Raw genomic sequence first — 16,394 nt, forward strand, 5'->3', positions numbered from 1 at the left:
ACTCATTTCTTGAAAACAAAGTTTTACTGAAGCTAACCAAGTTTTCTTAAATAAATAACATCTGAAGTTGTTTTCAAGAAAATGTTACTTTGCAGTTGTTCTCTATTTCTTTTTTAATAGGCATTTCCTGCATTATATAAGACCTGATTCACATAAGCCTGTCTTTACAGGCAGGGTACTATAATACAGCTATTATCCTTATAGGTTTAGGTTTTTAGGTTTTATTAAACACTTATAGGCCGCCCTTTTCCCTGAGGGGACTCAGGGCGGCTTACAATAATGAGGGAGGGGAGTGCAAGACAAGACATAAAAGAAAATGTGAGTAAAAATAATTAACAATAAAAGCACAACATTCACTCGGCATTCGGGCAGGGAGAGAGTAAAGTCCTATCCCCAGGCCTGACGGGATAGCCAGATCTTAAGGGCCGTGCGGAAGGCCTGGACGGTGGTGAGGGTGCGGATCTCCACGGGGAGATTGTTCCATAGCGTCGGAGCTGCAACTGAGAAGGCTCTCCTCCGCGTAGTCTCCAGTCGGCACTGACTGGCGGATGGAATTCGGAGGAGGCCTACCCTGTGCGACCTGATGGGACGCAGGGAGGTAATTGGCAGAAGGCGGTCTCTCAAATAGTCAGACCCACTACCATGGAGCGCTTTGTGGATGGTAAGTAGGACCTTGAAGTGCACCCGGAGATCAACAGGTAGCCAGCGCAGCTCACGGAGGATTGGTGTTATGTGGGCGAACTGCGGTGCGCCCACGATCACTCGCGCGGCCGCATTCTGGACTAGCTGAAGTCGCCGGATGCTCTTCAAGGGCAGCCCCATGTAGAGCACATTGCAGTATTCCAGCCTAGAGAGCACAAGGGCTCGAGTGACTGTTGTGAGGGCCTCCCGGTTCAGGTAGGGCCGCAACTGGCGCACCAGGCGAATCTGGGCAAATGCCCCCCTGGTCACAGCTGACAAGTGATGGTCAAAATTCAGCTGTGGGTCCAGGAGGACTCCCAAGTTGCAGACCCTGTCTGAGGGGTATAAATTTTGCCCCCCAGCCTGATTGATGGAACATTAGCCAAATTGTTGGGAGGAAAACACAACAGCCACTCGGTCTTTTTCGGGTTGAGTACCAGTTTGTTAGCTCTCATCCAGTCTTTAACAGCCTCAAGGCCCCGGTTCATCACGTCCACCGCTTCATTGAGTTGGCACGGGGCAGACAGATACAACTGTGTATCGTCCGCGTATTGATGGTATTTTATCCCGTGCCTCCGAATGATCTCGCCCAGCGGTTTCATGTATATGTTGAATAGTAGGGGGGATAAGACCGAGCCCTGCGGCACCCCATAAGTTAGAGGCCTCGGGGACGATCTCTGCCCCCCCCACCAACACCGACTGCGACCTGTCCGAGAGGTAGGAGGAGAACCACTGCAAAACAGTGCCGCCCACCCCCACCTCCCGCAGTCGTCGCAGAAGGATACCATGGTCGATGGTATTGAAAGCCGCTGAGAGGTCAAGGAGAACCAGGATGGACGCATGGCCTCCATCTCTGGCTCTCCAGAGATCATCGGTCAATGCGACCAAAGCGGGGGGGGGGGGCCTTGAGTGCATACACATGCACTGTACACAAACTGAAGTCCTACCCACCCCCCCACCCCACACACAAAGATTCCTACAACAAAAATTAGAATTAAATGGCAACTTACTTATATAAATTACATACACCTGAGATAACAAAGGCAACAAATGTATTTCAATATAATTGGTGAAGTAGAAATATTTTCCTAAAAGCAAGACAATGCTACAATCAGGAAAAATATTTTAGCTGCTTTATATTATGACTGTTTAAACCATCACTGAAAAATACACTCACATTTTAAAAAGCTCAGATGAAAAATATCTTTTTAATATGAATTTCTTTAGGAAATAATGGTAAAAACTAAAATCTATCAACTATAAGGCAAACAATATTTAAATTATGGAAAATCATTTCCTTGACAGCTGAAGTCTTGTTACATAGCAGGAAGAAATTAGAGAGACAGAGGACAAATTCCTGAAAATTTCAAAGTATAGCAGAAAGAAGTAATAATACTGCACTGTTCTTACTGCTATGACACTAGCCTTATCCTATATAAAAACAGTAATAAATCTATCTTCTCTGCATAACAAATCATCCACCAACAAGCATTTTAAATGATGAAAGGCTGCCTGAAGCATGAAAGGCTTGTGATGATCCTGATCTGTTTGATCAAGCTGCTATTTTTTTCAACTATTCAAACCCGATTTGGAAATGCTTGCAAAAGATATAACCAGTCACACGTATGTGTGCATATCCACTCCAAGACCAGGGCTGGGTACACATGCTTAATGCCTTCTATCTAGAAAGTCAATTTCTCCTCTTGTAGAAAGCCAGCTGAGCTTTCATCAATTTAAATGCTAATTAGGTCAGGTTTACCCACAGAGCAGAGCGAAGTTGCAAAAAATAATCATCTTGTAATTGGGGAATGACCCTATAAAATGCAACCATATATAAAGTACAATCGCTGTTCACCTTTTTTAAACAGTATATTAGACAAATACATTTCTAGCTTACCCACAATACATAGGATACCTATTATCTTTACACGCATATATTTTGAATATGCAAATATTAAAAATTTATCTTTCCCTACCTGCCATGAAAGACATTTAACCTGCCTCCGCAGAACTCTACTACCCTTGCTGCAATATAAGACAATGCTTTCCATTGTTACTGAGACAGAAATAGAATTAATTAAACTCTGGTGAACAATTTAATTTCTACTTGTACAGCATTAACTGTCCCACAGATATGAAGTTTTTCTATTACAGGATAAAAGAGAGAGTGCATTTCAAGTACTGTATTTAGTTTAAATCACATGCTACAGAATTTTATCCGTAGGCTGGAACATATTGTTCCAAGTGTTTCTATGTTTCTCAATTGGCTTATTTGTTTTTGTCATTTCTCCAAACCATACTTTGAGAAGGCATCAGCCAACAAAACAGTGAGCACACACATTCAATCCCTGCTGCTACTGACTAGAAGTTAAAGAATGAGGAAATATGTGGGTGACAGAATCTGTTCGCATTCGGAGATTAAGCATCATATTGGACTGCTTTGTGGCAGCTGGAGATCATAAATTGAGACACTGGAGCCCCAAGAGAGAGATTCATTCATGCAGAAGCTTCCTGCTCTCTCATTCTTTTCCCCACAAACAGTAATCCTATATACTTTTAACTTGCCACATTAACAATCTAGGGATAGTAGTTCATGCAGTGAAATGTGATGATGTCACCCTGAGGAATTAATCTCATTTATGATTCTTCATTCATCAACATATATATGTAGCATATATTTTAAAAAAGACGTAAAAAATAAATACAAAAAAAGTAACTCAGTACTTTGATCAATTCCCAATTAAAAGACTCGCAATAGTCTTTTACAGATTTTCCAAACACAGAATATGCAGCGCCTGAAAACAATGCAGAAGGCAATAGACATCCAAGAAGAGGTTCATAAGAAGATTTTTTAAATTGTATACAGTATATTACATGTACCACACATTAATGATAGGGGCACTATGCTGTTTAGCCCTGAGATTACCAGGTGCAACAATGTGTATTAATAGACTATTTCTACTCTCATATTTCTGAACTTCTTTTGCAGATGCATTGCCAAATGCAAAAAGTGTGTACTCTGCACAAACATTAGAAAGCCTAAAAATAATTGTCAGAAAAATATTTTGTTCTTTATCATGTCCTGTGTTGAAATGAATCTACACTGCACTTTCTTCAATAAGTTCAGTTCTGTTTAGAACTGTGAAAAACATTAGCTGCTTTTCTAATTTGCTAAGCAATTCTCTGAAACATACTTTTAAAAATGTAAAAGCAATTCCTTTACCAACTTTCTGTAGGTTAATTAGTAAATAGCAGCAGAGACTATGAAATAGGGCAATCTAGCATTTTACGACTGTATTCCTCGCACTCTTGTGAATGGATTAGAATAAGCTGATGACTTGCATGCACAAAACAGAATCAGTGTCAGCTTGCCTAAGCAAAGTGGAGCCCAGAATACAACTTAGCAGGGATCCAGATCTTCAGGACTTTGTCAAAACCTGTTCTTCTTCAACAGGTTTCTCTTGGATAGCTGGCTTGTCCAGACAGAGCAGAAGGAAAAGAATAACTGGACTTTTATCCTAGGCTATAAATAATACAGAAGTGAGGACCAGAATCCTGCAAACTACACCCTTACTTTGAAGCGAGAGCCGAGATGGCGCAGTGGTTAAATGCAGCACTGCAGGCTACTTCAGCTGACTGCAGTTCAGCAGTTCGGCTGTTCAAACCTCACCAGCTCAGGGTTGACTCGGCCTTCCATCCTTCTGAGGTGGGTAAAATGAGGACCCGGATTGTTGTGGGCAATATGCTGACTCTGTAAACCGCTTAGAGAGGGCTGAAAGCCCTATGAAGCGGTATATAAGTCTAACTGCTATTGCTATTGCTAAGCTCCCAAATCAATAATTAAGAGAAGTATACCAGCTTCAAAATCTCTACCACCGGCCAACCTTGCTTTGAGTCTACCTAAAAAGAACTACTTGACCTTAGCCTCTCTTTCTTGCCACTACAGTGGAGATAGATCATGCTAGGGGTGATGGATTAGGCCATGCTCTTCACATTGCACCACAGAAAGCACCCAACTCTTTCCAGGACGTTTGCATACCTGGAGCTCCTCCAATCATGTTGTTTTGCATTACCAGTTAAATGCCCACAGTCCGCTTCTGATAGAGAATTCAAATATTAATTCACGATAACCCAGAACATATGACAAACTCAAGGCTTTCTGCATAGCCAATAGGCACAAAAATTAACTTTCAGAAGTGTCCAGAGAGACAAATACAATGTTTAAGACACTCTAAGAATGGTCTTCCCAGTCTAAAGTTCCAGATAACTCGACAACTGTATACAGGCAGGCCTCAACTTACAACAGTTCATTTTGTGACCATTTGAAGTTACAACGGCACTGAAAAAAGTGACTTATGACCATTTTTCAGACTTACTGCCACTGCAGTATTCCCATGATCATGTGATTTATATTCAGATGCTTGACAACTGGTTCATATTTATGATAGTTGCAGTATTTCAAGGTCATATAATCCCCTTTTGTGACCTTTTTGCAAGCAAAGAGAATGGGAAAGCCAGATTTACTTAACAACAGTGTTACTAATTTAACAACTGCAGTGATTCACTTAACAAATGTAGCAAGAAAAGTTGTAACATGGAACAAAACTCACTTAACAAATGTTTCACTTAGCAACATAAATTTTGGGCTCAATTGTGGTCATAAATCATAAAGATCCGAGGTGGCACAGTGGTTAGGGTGCAGTACTGCAGACCACTTCAGAGAGGGCTGAAAGCCCTATGAAGCGATATATAAGTCTAACTGCTATTGCTATTGCTATTGCTATAAATCAAGACTACTTGTATAGACAGAGTCACAGACAGGAGAAGAATCAATAGCACAAATCATCTATTTTATATAATTGATTGAATCCTGCTTCTTTCTGTTAAATAGATGACTTCTTTTGCTCTTAACTTGCAACATACTGCTGTGCTTGGGACTTGCCTAGATCAGGCTCCCCCCTTTAGCCATTTCTGTCATCTATCCTTTCTTTGTGCAAGCTCACCACTAACCCTGATTTGCTTGATACCCCCCCCCCCCAGAGTTACAGGTGAAACTTGAAAAATTGGAATATCGTGTGCTGCAGGGTGTTGCTTCTGAGATGCATTAGGGTTGGGATGTTACTCTTTGTGGTTCCTGCTCTTGGACATTTTTTTTTTTGCTTGGGTATATCCCTTGCTTGGACTCTCCAAGCAGCGCATGGGAAAATGACCATAGGCTTACCTGAAGGGTCCTTTTCCATGTGCTGCGGGAGAGTCCAGTCCCGCCCTGAGGTTATCTCCTTTCCATCGAAGTCGTTGTTGCTTTTGTCTATGGACGTTTTTTGGAAGGAAGGAACATTGACGTTGACCTGACATTGACTTACTTTTCGGGACCATGCCTTCATTGAAAAACTGAAAATACCGGGAAACCAGTAGGCCTGGTCAAGATTTCAATCCCGTCCATTGGGCAGAAGGACAGAATTTAACCCTTGCTTGGACTCTCCCACAGTGCACGGAAAAGGACCCTTCAGGTAAGCCAATGGTCATTTTCCAGCTGCCCACACTGCCAAAAGCACCAAAACCTGGTTCAATGACTGTAGGATTACTGTGCTTCATTGGCCACCAAAGTCGCCTGACCTGAACACCATAGAGAATCTATGGGGCATTGCCAAGAGAAAAAGGAGAGACATGAGACCGAACAATGCAGAAGAGCTGAAGGCCACTATTGAAGCATCCTGGTCTTCCATAACACCTCAGCAGTGCCACAGGCTGATAGCTTCCATGCCACGCTGCATTGAGGCAGTAATTGCTGCAAAAGGGGCCCAAACCAAGTACTGAGTACCTATGCATGCTTATTCTTTTCAGAGATCTGATATTGTTCTATGTACAATCCTTGTTTTATTGATTGCATGTAATATTCTAATTTTCTGAGATGGTGGTTTTCGTGAGCTGTACGCCATAATCATCACAATTATGACAAATCACGGCTTGAACTATCTTGCTTTGCATGTAATGAGTCTTATCTCATATATTAGCTTAACCTTTAAGTTGCATTACTAAAATAAGTGAACTTTTGCACGATATTCTAATTTTTCAAGTTTCACCTGTAGTTTTAAGAGCTCCAGTTATAGTGATGCACAGTAAAAATCACTTCCAGGTAGTTTAAAAAAAAATAAGTATCCTTTTCTTCAAAATATTGCTTTCCTAGGGATTAGAAAACACTGAAATCACAATGTAGAATGACCAGATGTGAGGAATTTATTTAAAGTCAGATAAAAAGTAATAATTTCATAATATTAATTTCAATCGATAAAATTGAATAAAATCATAAATAGGCTTGGATCCAAGTCATATGGCTAAAGATTAGACTGGGATGTAAAAAAAAAAACAACCATTCCAGAAGGCAGCAATGGCAAATTACTTCCATATTGTTGATAACTTCATGCAGTCACCAGGCATCAAATTCAACTCAAAGGAGAGTTTAACACATTTCAAGGTTATTATTATTTAAAACTTAGTGATTAAAATTCAGTATATAAATAGTAAAAGCATGGACAATAGATTGATTTAATTCTGTTATATTAAGAATAAGTCCATATTAAAACTGGGCTATAATTTCAATATAAATTTATTTTGTAAAGTAACAATTTAGGGTTATTTCAATTAGTTCTTAATGAAACACCATACTAAGAAGTTACAAAATTTGATGGGGTAATTCAATAGATTCACTTTTATACAAGACTTTGTATAAAATCTTTGCATAACATTACTAGAGTTTCAAAAATGTACAAGCTTATGAATTGAAATGATTTTTCCTTCAAACATTCATGAAGTTTATTGTATTACTACAAATCTATGATATTGTTCAATATAACAGTATTATGATTTTATTGCTGTTATTTGTAGTTCTCTGTTTGATGTAATTTTGTCCTACATTGTTCTGAGGAATATAACATATTCAATCATTGTTTTAATTGGAGTAGTATATAAACCTTGGGAAATACAAAGCAATAAATAAAATCAGAAATTTGGAACAAAATAAGGCTGTCTTGTTTACTGTGAAGCAAATTTAAAAATATTCTATCCTCTCACATATTTGTTCAAGGAAAAGCCTAAATATTTTAGTCAATATTATGACTTTTTCGCTTTTTATTCCATAAACCTAATTTTAACCTTTATATTAGAGTAAAAGAAAACAGCTTTTACTTCCATACTAAAACAATCTAGGGCTGCAATTTTTCTTTTTTTCACTTTCTAATTTTCCAGAAGTCAATACTTGATTTTTTAAAAACTTCCAGCTAAACAAAGTGTTAATTTTTGCAAATTCTTTTTTTACTATTTGGCAACACTGGAAAAATACACACACACTAAAGTAATCACTGAAACAGCTGTTTAAATTATATGATAAAAGAATACTGACCTGATACTCTTCTGTTAAACTTGTTAATAACAGGAGCTACAACAGAAACAAAAAAGTCTGATAAGTTAGGAAATAATTGGTTGATAAAATTATTAAAGAAGATCATAATTATCTAACAACAGATTTATCAAGTTGTTATCCTATAACAGGCTGGCTTTTTATTATTACTGATTTTAATTAAACTTCCAAAGCATTATTTTAACTGCATATTTAATGTTAAGATTTTCCTGAATTTATCTTGAAGCCCTGACAAAAAGATACCTCCAAGAACTTTAAGCTTAAAACAAATTCTGTGCTGCTGGAAGAGAATAGAATAGGAAAACTGCCTTTATAAACTGGGCACAGAAGAAAGCTTTCCTTCCTATAACAGTTTTTTTTCTTCAATTCTCTCATAAACACAGAGGAGAAATGGAACATGTATTACATGCAGTCCATAAACAAGTATGAAATTATTGGCTGACTAAAGTAAATTGCTGCTGAAATGTCAAGTTGGCCAATAAAATGCAAAGCTCAGTAATTTGTTAGATGAAGGTCTTTCTTTGTAGGTAAGAACTAACTACCCAAAGCAATTTGCTGTGCTTTTACAGCATTTCATAGGATTTAATTTTCATGAAACAGATGCTCACACTTAACTATTAGAGTACACAGTAAACAGTTAAGTATAAATAGTCTTCAACTTACAAATAGTTGCTTAGATGATCTACCTGTGGGGTACTTATAACCCAGATTCGAACTTCAGACAGTTCTACCCACTACCACCCCTGCACACAGTTATGCCAAAAACTGTCCTTTACTTATTTAGTAATCTTTATTTTCAGTAAAACTGCGCCCATAGCGAACAATTGGTTTGCTCAACAATTCCAGTAATTTGCTTAATGACTGGTGCAACTAGTTACAACTGTGATGAGCATACTCCATTATGGTTGTAACTCGAGGACTACCTGTAGTTCTAGATTAAACTTCTCACTTTTATGCTATCTGCCATAATCAACCTTGCTGTAAAATTGCTTTCCAGGAATCACCATTTTGGTATAGTCATTTCTCTTTTGAAAACATCTACCAGAATCTAATTCTGGTCAAGGAACAGCAATCAGGCAGGCAATAGATTTAGCTATCTATAAGTAACTGGGACATGAAGATGAATGTTCAACTTTATATGTGGATTAATCTATTTCATCACTGGTATCTTGTATTACCAATAAAATGAGGAAACACTTTTAGCTTCATTTAAGTGAGGGTGGAGGGTGAGATAGATTTTTTAAAGATCTGCAATGACTTACTGATTTATGTTTTTCAGTTCCCTATGCTATCAAATACTTGCTGCTATCAAATATTCTGACATGAATTTTAAAGCTGTACAAGATCATCAATCAGTATGAAACCATTTCTATTCATTTAAAGCCTAATCCATGTTATGCATATGCATGTAATATCAAACCTAATCATTTTCCTTTGTCTCAGGTAAAAATAAATCAGGGTGTGCAACCTTGGCAATTTTAACATTGCTAGCTGAAGAATTCTGGGAGTTGAAGTCCCCAACTCTTAAAGTTACCCAGTTTGGAGACCCTGATATAAGCAGCTGTATGTTAGCAAAATAATAATAAATGATCCAAAACTGATATCACAACAGCAACCAGGCTAACAAATAGCAATTACTGGTATATGTCAACAGAAATAGCAAGTATGTCAACAGAAAATTCATTTAGCTAAAAATGAACTTAAGAGGAATAAAACACAAGCAACAAAAACAGATCCTGTGAATCAGGGGGAAAATGGATCATGAAAGCAATGTTATTCCTTTGATTGTATCTTTTTGCTTAACAGAATCTCCATGTAAAGTAACATCCTTCAAAGAAATACATGGGCATTCTCAGTGGTGTATTAACCATTAAGCAGACTAAGCACTTGCTTAGGGGACCAGGCCGAAGGGGGCACCACAAAGTTGAGAAAGAAAAAAAAAACCAATGAATATTTGTACCATATGTACAAAGGAGGGGGCACCAAGATTTTTCAGTGCTTAGGGCACCAGTGGGCCTTTATCCACCACTGGGCATTGTCTTTCTCTCCATCATTTGGATTCTAGTCTTCCTTCTGCACAGAATCAGAAACTCCCACTACTGGAAGGCAAAAAGAATTTCTGATGGCATCTCTTCTCCTACATATTAGACTGAAGAACCTTCCTTCCTCTGATGAATGTCTTATTTCCACCCATAACCTGCTACTAATAAGCAAAATTTCATTCATAGGCAAACATGAAAATCTAGGGGGAAAGTGCACAGTTCCTCATTGTAATTCCTTCTTCTGGCATCCTTTATTTTATTTTTCCCTGAAGAACTGGAACAAAATTTAAAAATCAGCTAAATAACGTCTCTTTCAAAATAACTTGAGGCAAAACATTCATGCAGTGAAATTTTTCATTCCCCCAAAATTAACTCTAGCATTTTACGAAAGACATTTTTTTCTGCCTAGAATCATTACATTTCCAGTGTTGAAGACAAACAGTAATAGCAAGCAGAGAATACTTGTCTGTTTTCATCGCCATTGTCATTTTTTATATAAGACAGGAAAGGTTTTAGATCCTTGTGGGTTTTATTGCTCACTTTGGTAGAGGTTGGCAAATCTGTTCCTGTCATTATGATAAGGTCTTGAAGACCCACAAGTGCAGTGGCATGGTCAGCTATGTATTCTTATCCTGTAGATTAGGAAACTGGTTCTTCTGCATGCTCAGACAAAACAACCCTAATGTTTTCCACAAGAACTCCGCTACTCAACTCTTGCAGTCTTTGAGATCCACAAAAGAATACAGCAACTTAAGGAACTAAAAGGAACAACAGCCCAGGATACTGTTTCTCATGCTGTAGTAGCTACCTAAGTGCCTCTGCAGTGCTTCTGAACAGAAAAGCAAGACATATCATTTCCTGCCATTGTTTCACTATTAACTCTAGTATTTAAAAAACTTTAGTTTTTATCACTTCTTCAGGACTTCTTATACTATGATAATACAGTTTACTCAAGAATGTTTAATGAGGACATTGGTATAAATTCAAACATGGTTTAGGTTAGGTTAGGTTTATTGGTTTTGTATGCCGCCCACTCCCGAAGGACTCCGGACGGCTCACAATAAACAGGGGAGGGAATAAATAAGACAATACAAACAATTTTAAAATCCACAACAGTCACAATTAAGACGGGGCTGGGTGCTTTAACAGCCCCCAGCCTGCCGGAACAGCCAGGACTTAGTAGCTTTACGGAAGGCCGGGAGGGTGGTAAGGGTCCGGATCTCCACGGGGAGCTCGTTCCAGAGGGCCGGAGCAGCAACAGAGAAGGCTCTCCCCCGGGGGGTCGCCAGCCAGCATTGGCTGGCAGATGGAACCCGGAGAAGGCCAAGTCTGTGCAATCGAATTGGTCTTTGGGAGGTAATTGGCAGGAGGCAGTCTCTCAGGTACCCAGGTCCGATGCCATGTAGGGCTTTATAAGTAACAACTAGCACCTTGAAGCAAGTTCGGAGACCAATGGACAGCCAGTGCAGCTCGCAGAGGATAGGTGTAATGTGGGTGTACCTCGGTGCATCCACAACCGCTCACGCGGCTGCATTCTGGACTAGCTGAAGTCTTTGAACACTTTTCAAGGACAGCCCCATGTAAAATGCATTACAGTAGTCCAGTCTTGAGGTCACGAGGGCGTGAGTGACTATCTGAAGTGCCTCTCGGTCCAGATAGGGTTGCAATTGGTGCACCAGGCGAACCTGGGCAAAGACCCGCCTGGTCACAGCCGATAACTGGTGATCTAAAGTCAGCTGTGGATCCAGGAGGACTCCCAAATTGCGAACCCTCTTTGAGTGGCGTATAATTTCACCCCCCAAACTGAGAGATGGAATAATTAGCCAATCTTTGGGAGGGAACATCAATAGCCATTCGGTCTTGTCGGGATTGAGTGCAAGCTTGTTTGTTCCCATCCAGACCCTGACAGCCTCCAGGCACTGGCCCATCACTTCTACTGCTTCACTGAGGTAGCACGGGGTGGACAGATACAACTGGGTATCGTCTGCGTATTGGTGGTATTTAATCCCGTGCCGCCGTATGATCTCACCCAGTGGCTTCATGTAGATGTTAAATAGGAGGGGGGACAGGACCGAGCCCTGCGGCACCCCATAATTGAGGGGCCTCGGGGTCGACCTCTGTCCTCCGACCAACACCGACTGCGACCTGTCTGAGAGGTAGGAGAACTACTGAAGAACGGTGCCTCCCACTCCCACCTCTCGTAACCGTCGCAGAAGGATACCATGGTCGATGATATCGAAGGCCGCTGAGAGGTCAAGGAGCACTAGGATAGAGGACTGACCCCTATCCCTGGCTCACCAGAGATCATCCATCAGCATGACCAAAGCAGTTTCCGTGCTGTATCCAGGCCTGAAACCGGACTGAAAGGGATCCAGATAATCGGTTTCATCCAAGGACCGTCGGAGTTGAGAGGCCACCACTTTCTCAACAACCTTCCCTACAAAGGGGAGGTTGGAGACCAGACGATAGTTGCTCAAAATGGCTGGGTCCAGAGACGGTTTTTTCAGGAGGGGTCTCACCACCGCATCCTTTAAGAGGAGCGGGAAGGATCCCTCCTGGAGAGAGGTGTTAATTATCATCTGGATCCAGCCGCATGTTACCTCCCTGCTGGTCGAAACCAGCCAGGAAGGCACGGGTCCAGTATACAGGTGGAGGCGCTCACCGCTCCCATGGCCTTGTCCACTTCCTCAGGTGTGACAAGTTGAAACTCAATCCATAAACTCCGCTCAAGACCTTCCCCCGGTACCTCGGCTGGTACCGTGCAATTGGAGTCCAGGTCTGTCCAAATCCGAGCGACTTTATCCGTTAAATACTGAACAAATTCCTCAGCTCTACCTTGCAAAGGTTCATCCGTGCCCCTCCCTTTCAGGAGGGAGCGGGTTATCCTAAACAAGGCGGCTGGGCGCGATTCAGCAGACACAATAAGAGCACCAAAATGCGAACATTTCGCCCCCCCTATTGCCACAAGATAGGCTCTGATATAGGCTCTCATCAGTGCTCGGTCTGACTCAGACTTACTGGCCCTCCAGCGGTGCTCTAGACATCTCTTTTGGCGCTTCATCTCCCGGAGTTCCTCGGTAAACCAAGGAGCTCTCCTGGATCCGCTACCTCGGAGAGGCCGCAAAGGCGCAATCCGGTTTAGGGCCCCCGTCGCTGCTGCATTCCAGGCAGCGACTAAGGACTCGACTGGACTGTGGACGAGAGTGTCAGGTATCACTCCAAGCGCCGTCTGAAATCCCATAGGGTCCATCAGGTGTCTGGGGCAGAACCACCTAATCGGTTCCTCCTCCCTACAGTGGGGGATTGGTTTCCGAAAGTGAAGCCTCAGTAGGAAGTGATCAGACCATGACAAGGGCAGGATCTTAATACCCCTCAATTCTAGATCATGCCTCCGAGAGGAATACGAGGTCAAGTGTGTGACCCACTGAATGAGTTGAACCCCGGATTACTTGGGTCAAGTCCATGGCTGTCATGGAAGCCATGAACTCCTGCGCCCCATCAGAGCATTCACCAAGCGTAGGCAGGTTGAAGTCCCCCAGTACTATAAGCCTGGGGAACTCTACCGCCAGCTCAGCTACTGACTTGAGGAGCAAGGGGAGGGCTGTTGCAACGCTGTTGGGAGGTAGGTACATTAACAGCAAGCCCACTTGACCCCCAAGGTCCAACTTCAACAACAAGGACTCACACGCGACAAGCTCTGGAGCAGGGATCCTATGAGGAACTAATGACCTTCGGACGATGATGGCCACTCCCCCACCCCTTCCCTGGGGTCGCAGCTGGTGGAGCACCTGAAATCCCTCTGGGCACATTTCAGTGAGGGGGACCCCTCCCTCCGGGCCCAGCCAGGTTTCAGTAATACATGCCAGGTCTGCCCCCTCGTCTACTATTAGGTCCCAGACGAGGGGAGCTTTATGAACCACAGACCTGGCATTTAGCAACAACAGCCTGAGACCAGGGCCCTGACAATTCTCGCCATCTGGCCCTGGAGTGGAACTAACAGGGCTGGAAGGGGGGATCGCTGTGACGTAGCGGACCCTCCTTCCCCGGTAATGGCTAGCCCTGAAGTTCCCGTCGTACCTGCCCCTCCCCATAATGACCATAATGCTCCGGCCCACCCCCACAACCGTAGACCCTATTTCCCCTCTCACGGCCTCCGGTCCTTCCGGCAGGCGATTTGAATCAGTCATACTAGGATGGGAGATAGGCCTGGGCCCCCCTACCACTTCTGCAATCGCACTCAGTGGAGGAGGTACCAGGTTATAATCCCAATCCTAACATACATACACAGCCACTCACCCAGACAGTTCCCACATAAGTCAATTAAAACACAAAAACTACAACAATAATGAGATTTTAAAAAGTGGGTACAGACATCAAACAGGCACACCATACACACCACATTCATTAAAATTCGCGGAGCACTGCACTAGTGTGATATAAAAGCGATGGTATAAAGGAGGAGGGAGAGCTGCTCCGCTCCTCTCCCTTCCTCTAGGTCCCAGAAAGACACCCAAGGCCAAAGGTCCAAAAGTCGGTATTGTGCAGGGTGATTGTAGATGGAGGGGGGCAAGGTGTAGACGCCCAATGTTAGCAAGCAGCAACTTTCCAGTCTCATACCCTCCAGATCAAGATGAAGATTAACACAATCACCTATAAAGGGCCACGTGCAGGGGAATGCCTTGTCTTCCCCCTCTCCTAAGGATCTAAAAGGTCCAAAGTCTGGGGGTGGCTTGAACAGATTGAGAAGGAGGAAGGGAGAGAGCAGATCTTTAAGACGCCAAGTCCTCACCCCTAAGGCTGCCATCCTCTATCGCTCCTGACCCTAACCCAACCCTAACCCTAATCCTAACCCTAACTCTAACCCTCACCCTAATCCAAGCCTAACCCTGATCCTAACCCTAACCCTGACCCTAACCCTGACCCTAACCCTAATCCTGACCCTAGCCCTAACCCTAACCCTAACCCTACCCCCAACCCTAACCTTAACTCTAACCTCTATCAGTCCTTCCCACAGGCCGAGCGCACCATCAGATGGATGCTGCCCAAGTACCTATACCTATCTATACCTATCTATACCTAACTATCTAGGGGCAGTGGCGGGTAGCAAGCGGTCGGAGGAGGACGGTTGTTACAGGCCAAAGCAGATGGTCGCAGGCCAAGGCGGTGGAGTGCCTGCCACATGCAACACTGACAGGGTCACCTTCATTCAAGTGCTAATTGACTTTAAAAAAAAACCTCCAGCAGCATAGTGAGGTAGGACTTAACTTTGTGGAATCATGCTGATTTTCTTTCAGCATGATTGAATATGAATGATGATTTTGCTGTTAACAGATAATGTCCAAACTATAATTTCTCAAATCCTCTTTAGGTTCCTTTTTAAAAAACTGTTTCCCTGTTATATTGTTTCTCTGATAGTTTTCTGGCATTTCAAGAGATCGAAGTGTCAGGCCTCTTCATCAGTAGTCGATTTTTCAGAATTTTTGAACCCTTTCGTATTCAAATATGACTATATTTTAGTCTGCTCTCAATTTCCACTTGCATATATAATGACAGAGCATTGCCATTGCTGTCTCCTATCAGTAACACAACAACATCTTGCATTGGATCATGAACCTCATTTAGGATTAACTTTGGAGTTGTTTCCTGTCTAAATTGGTTCCAAGACATATTTTCTATAGCTGCAGTATTTAGAAATGGTTTTGTCATCATATGAGCATGAATACTCAAGTATACGTAAGAATATCTGAAGTTCCCCTTCTAACTTCTCCATACACTGCCCTTATTTCTTTCACCTATCAACATTGTTGGTACTTGGATCATTGAACAAAAGCATATCTTGGCAGATAATTTTATGTATAATCCATATTTTATTAAACTTATATGCAAACTGGATGACTCAACAAAAATCAAAGAAATCTGTAGTCAGATATTGCTGGTATTAGATAGATATTAAGCTTTATTTATTAGACAGATATTATAGGTAGTCCTTGACTTATAACTATTTGTTCAGTGACCATCCAAAATTACAATGGCCCTGAATGGCATTTATGACTGGTCCTCAGAGTTCCAACTGTCCCAGCACCTTCATGATTGCATGTCTATAAGCTGAGCAGTTTGCAACCAATTTACATTACAACCAGTTGCAACACTCCATAATCAGGTGATCGCCATTTGCATTCTTTGTTGCCAGCTTCCCCAGAGACTCAAAATTCAAATTTTGATCATATGACCGTAAGGATGCTGCAATCGTCATG

At 41.9% G+C, this 16,394-nt stretch overlaps 2 protein-coding genes across 2 annotated transcripts in view; one reads left to right on the forward strand and one right to left on the reverse strand.

Annotated features, from left to right (window-relative positions):
- LOC116502680 (zinc finger protein 420-like) overlaps positions 1-16,394 on the forward strand; it is a 474,998-nt gene that overhangs the window by 140,725 nt on the left and 317,879 nt on the right. The window lies entirely within an intron of this gene.
- Positions 1-16,394, reverse strand: part of PRKAR2A (protein kinase cAMP-dependent type II regulatory subunit alpha) — a 72,120-nt gene that overhangs the window by 47,310 nt on the left and 8,416 nt on the right. Inside the window, exon 2 of the mRNA XM_032208600.1 lies at positions 8,081-8,116. Within this exon, the coding sequence (XP_032064491.1) occupies positions 8,081-8,116 (36 nt within the window). The remainder of the gene's footprint in view (positions 1-8,080; positions 8,117-16,394) is intronic.

Source organism: Thamnophis elegans, chromosome 2, assembly GCF_009769535.1.
Source record: "Thamnophis elegans isolate rThaEle1 chromosome 2, rThaEle1.pri, whole genome shotgun sequence".
In the NCBI taxonomy this organism is placed as follows: domain Eukaryota; kingdom Metazoa; phylum Chordata; class Lepidosauria; order Squamata; family Colubridae; genus Thamnophis; species Thamnophis elegans.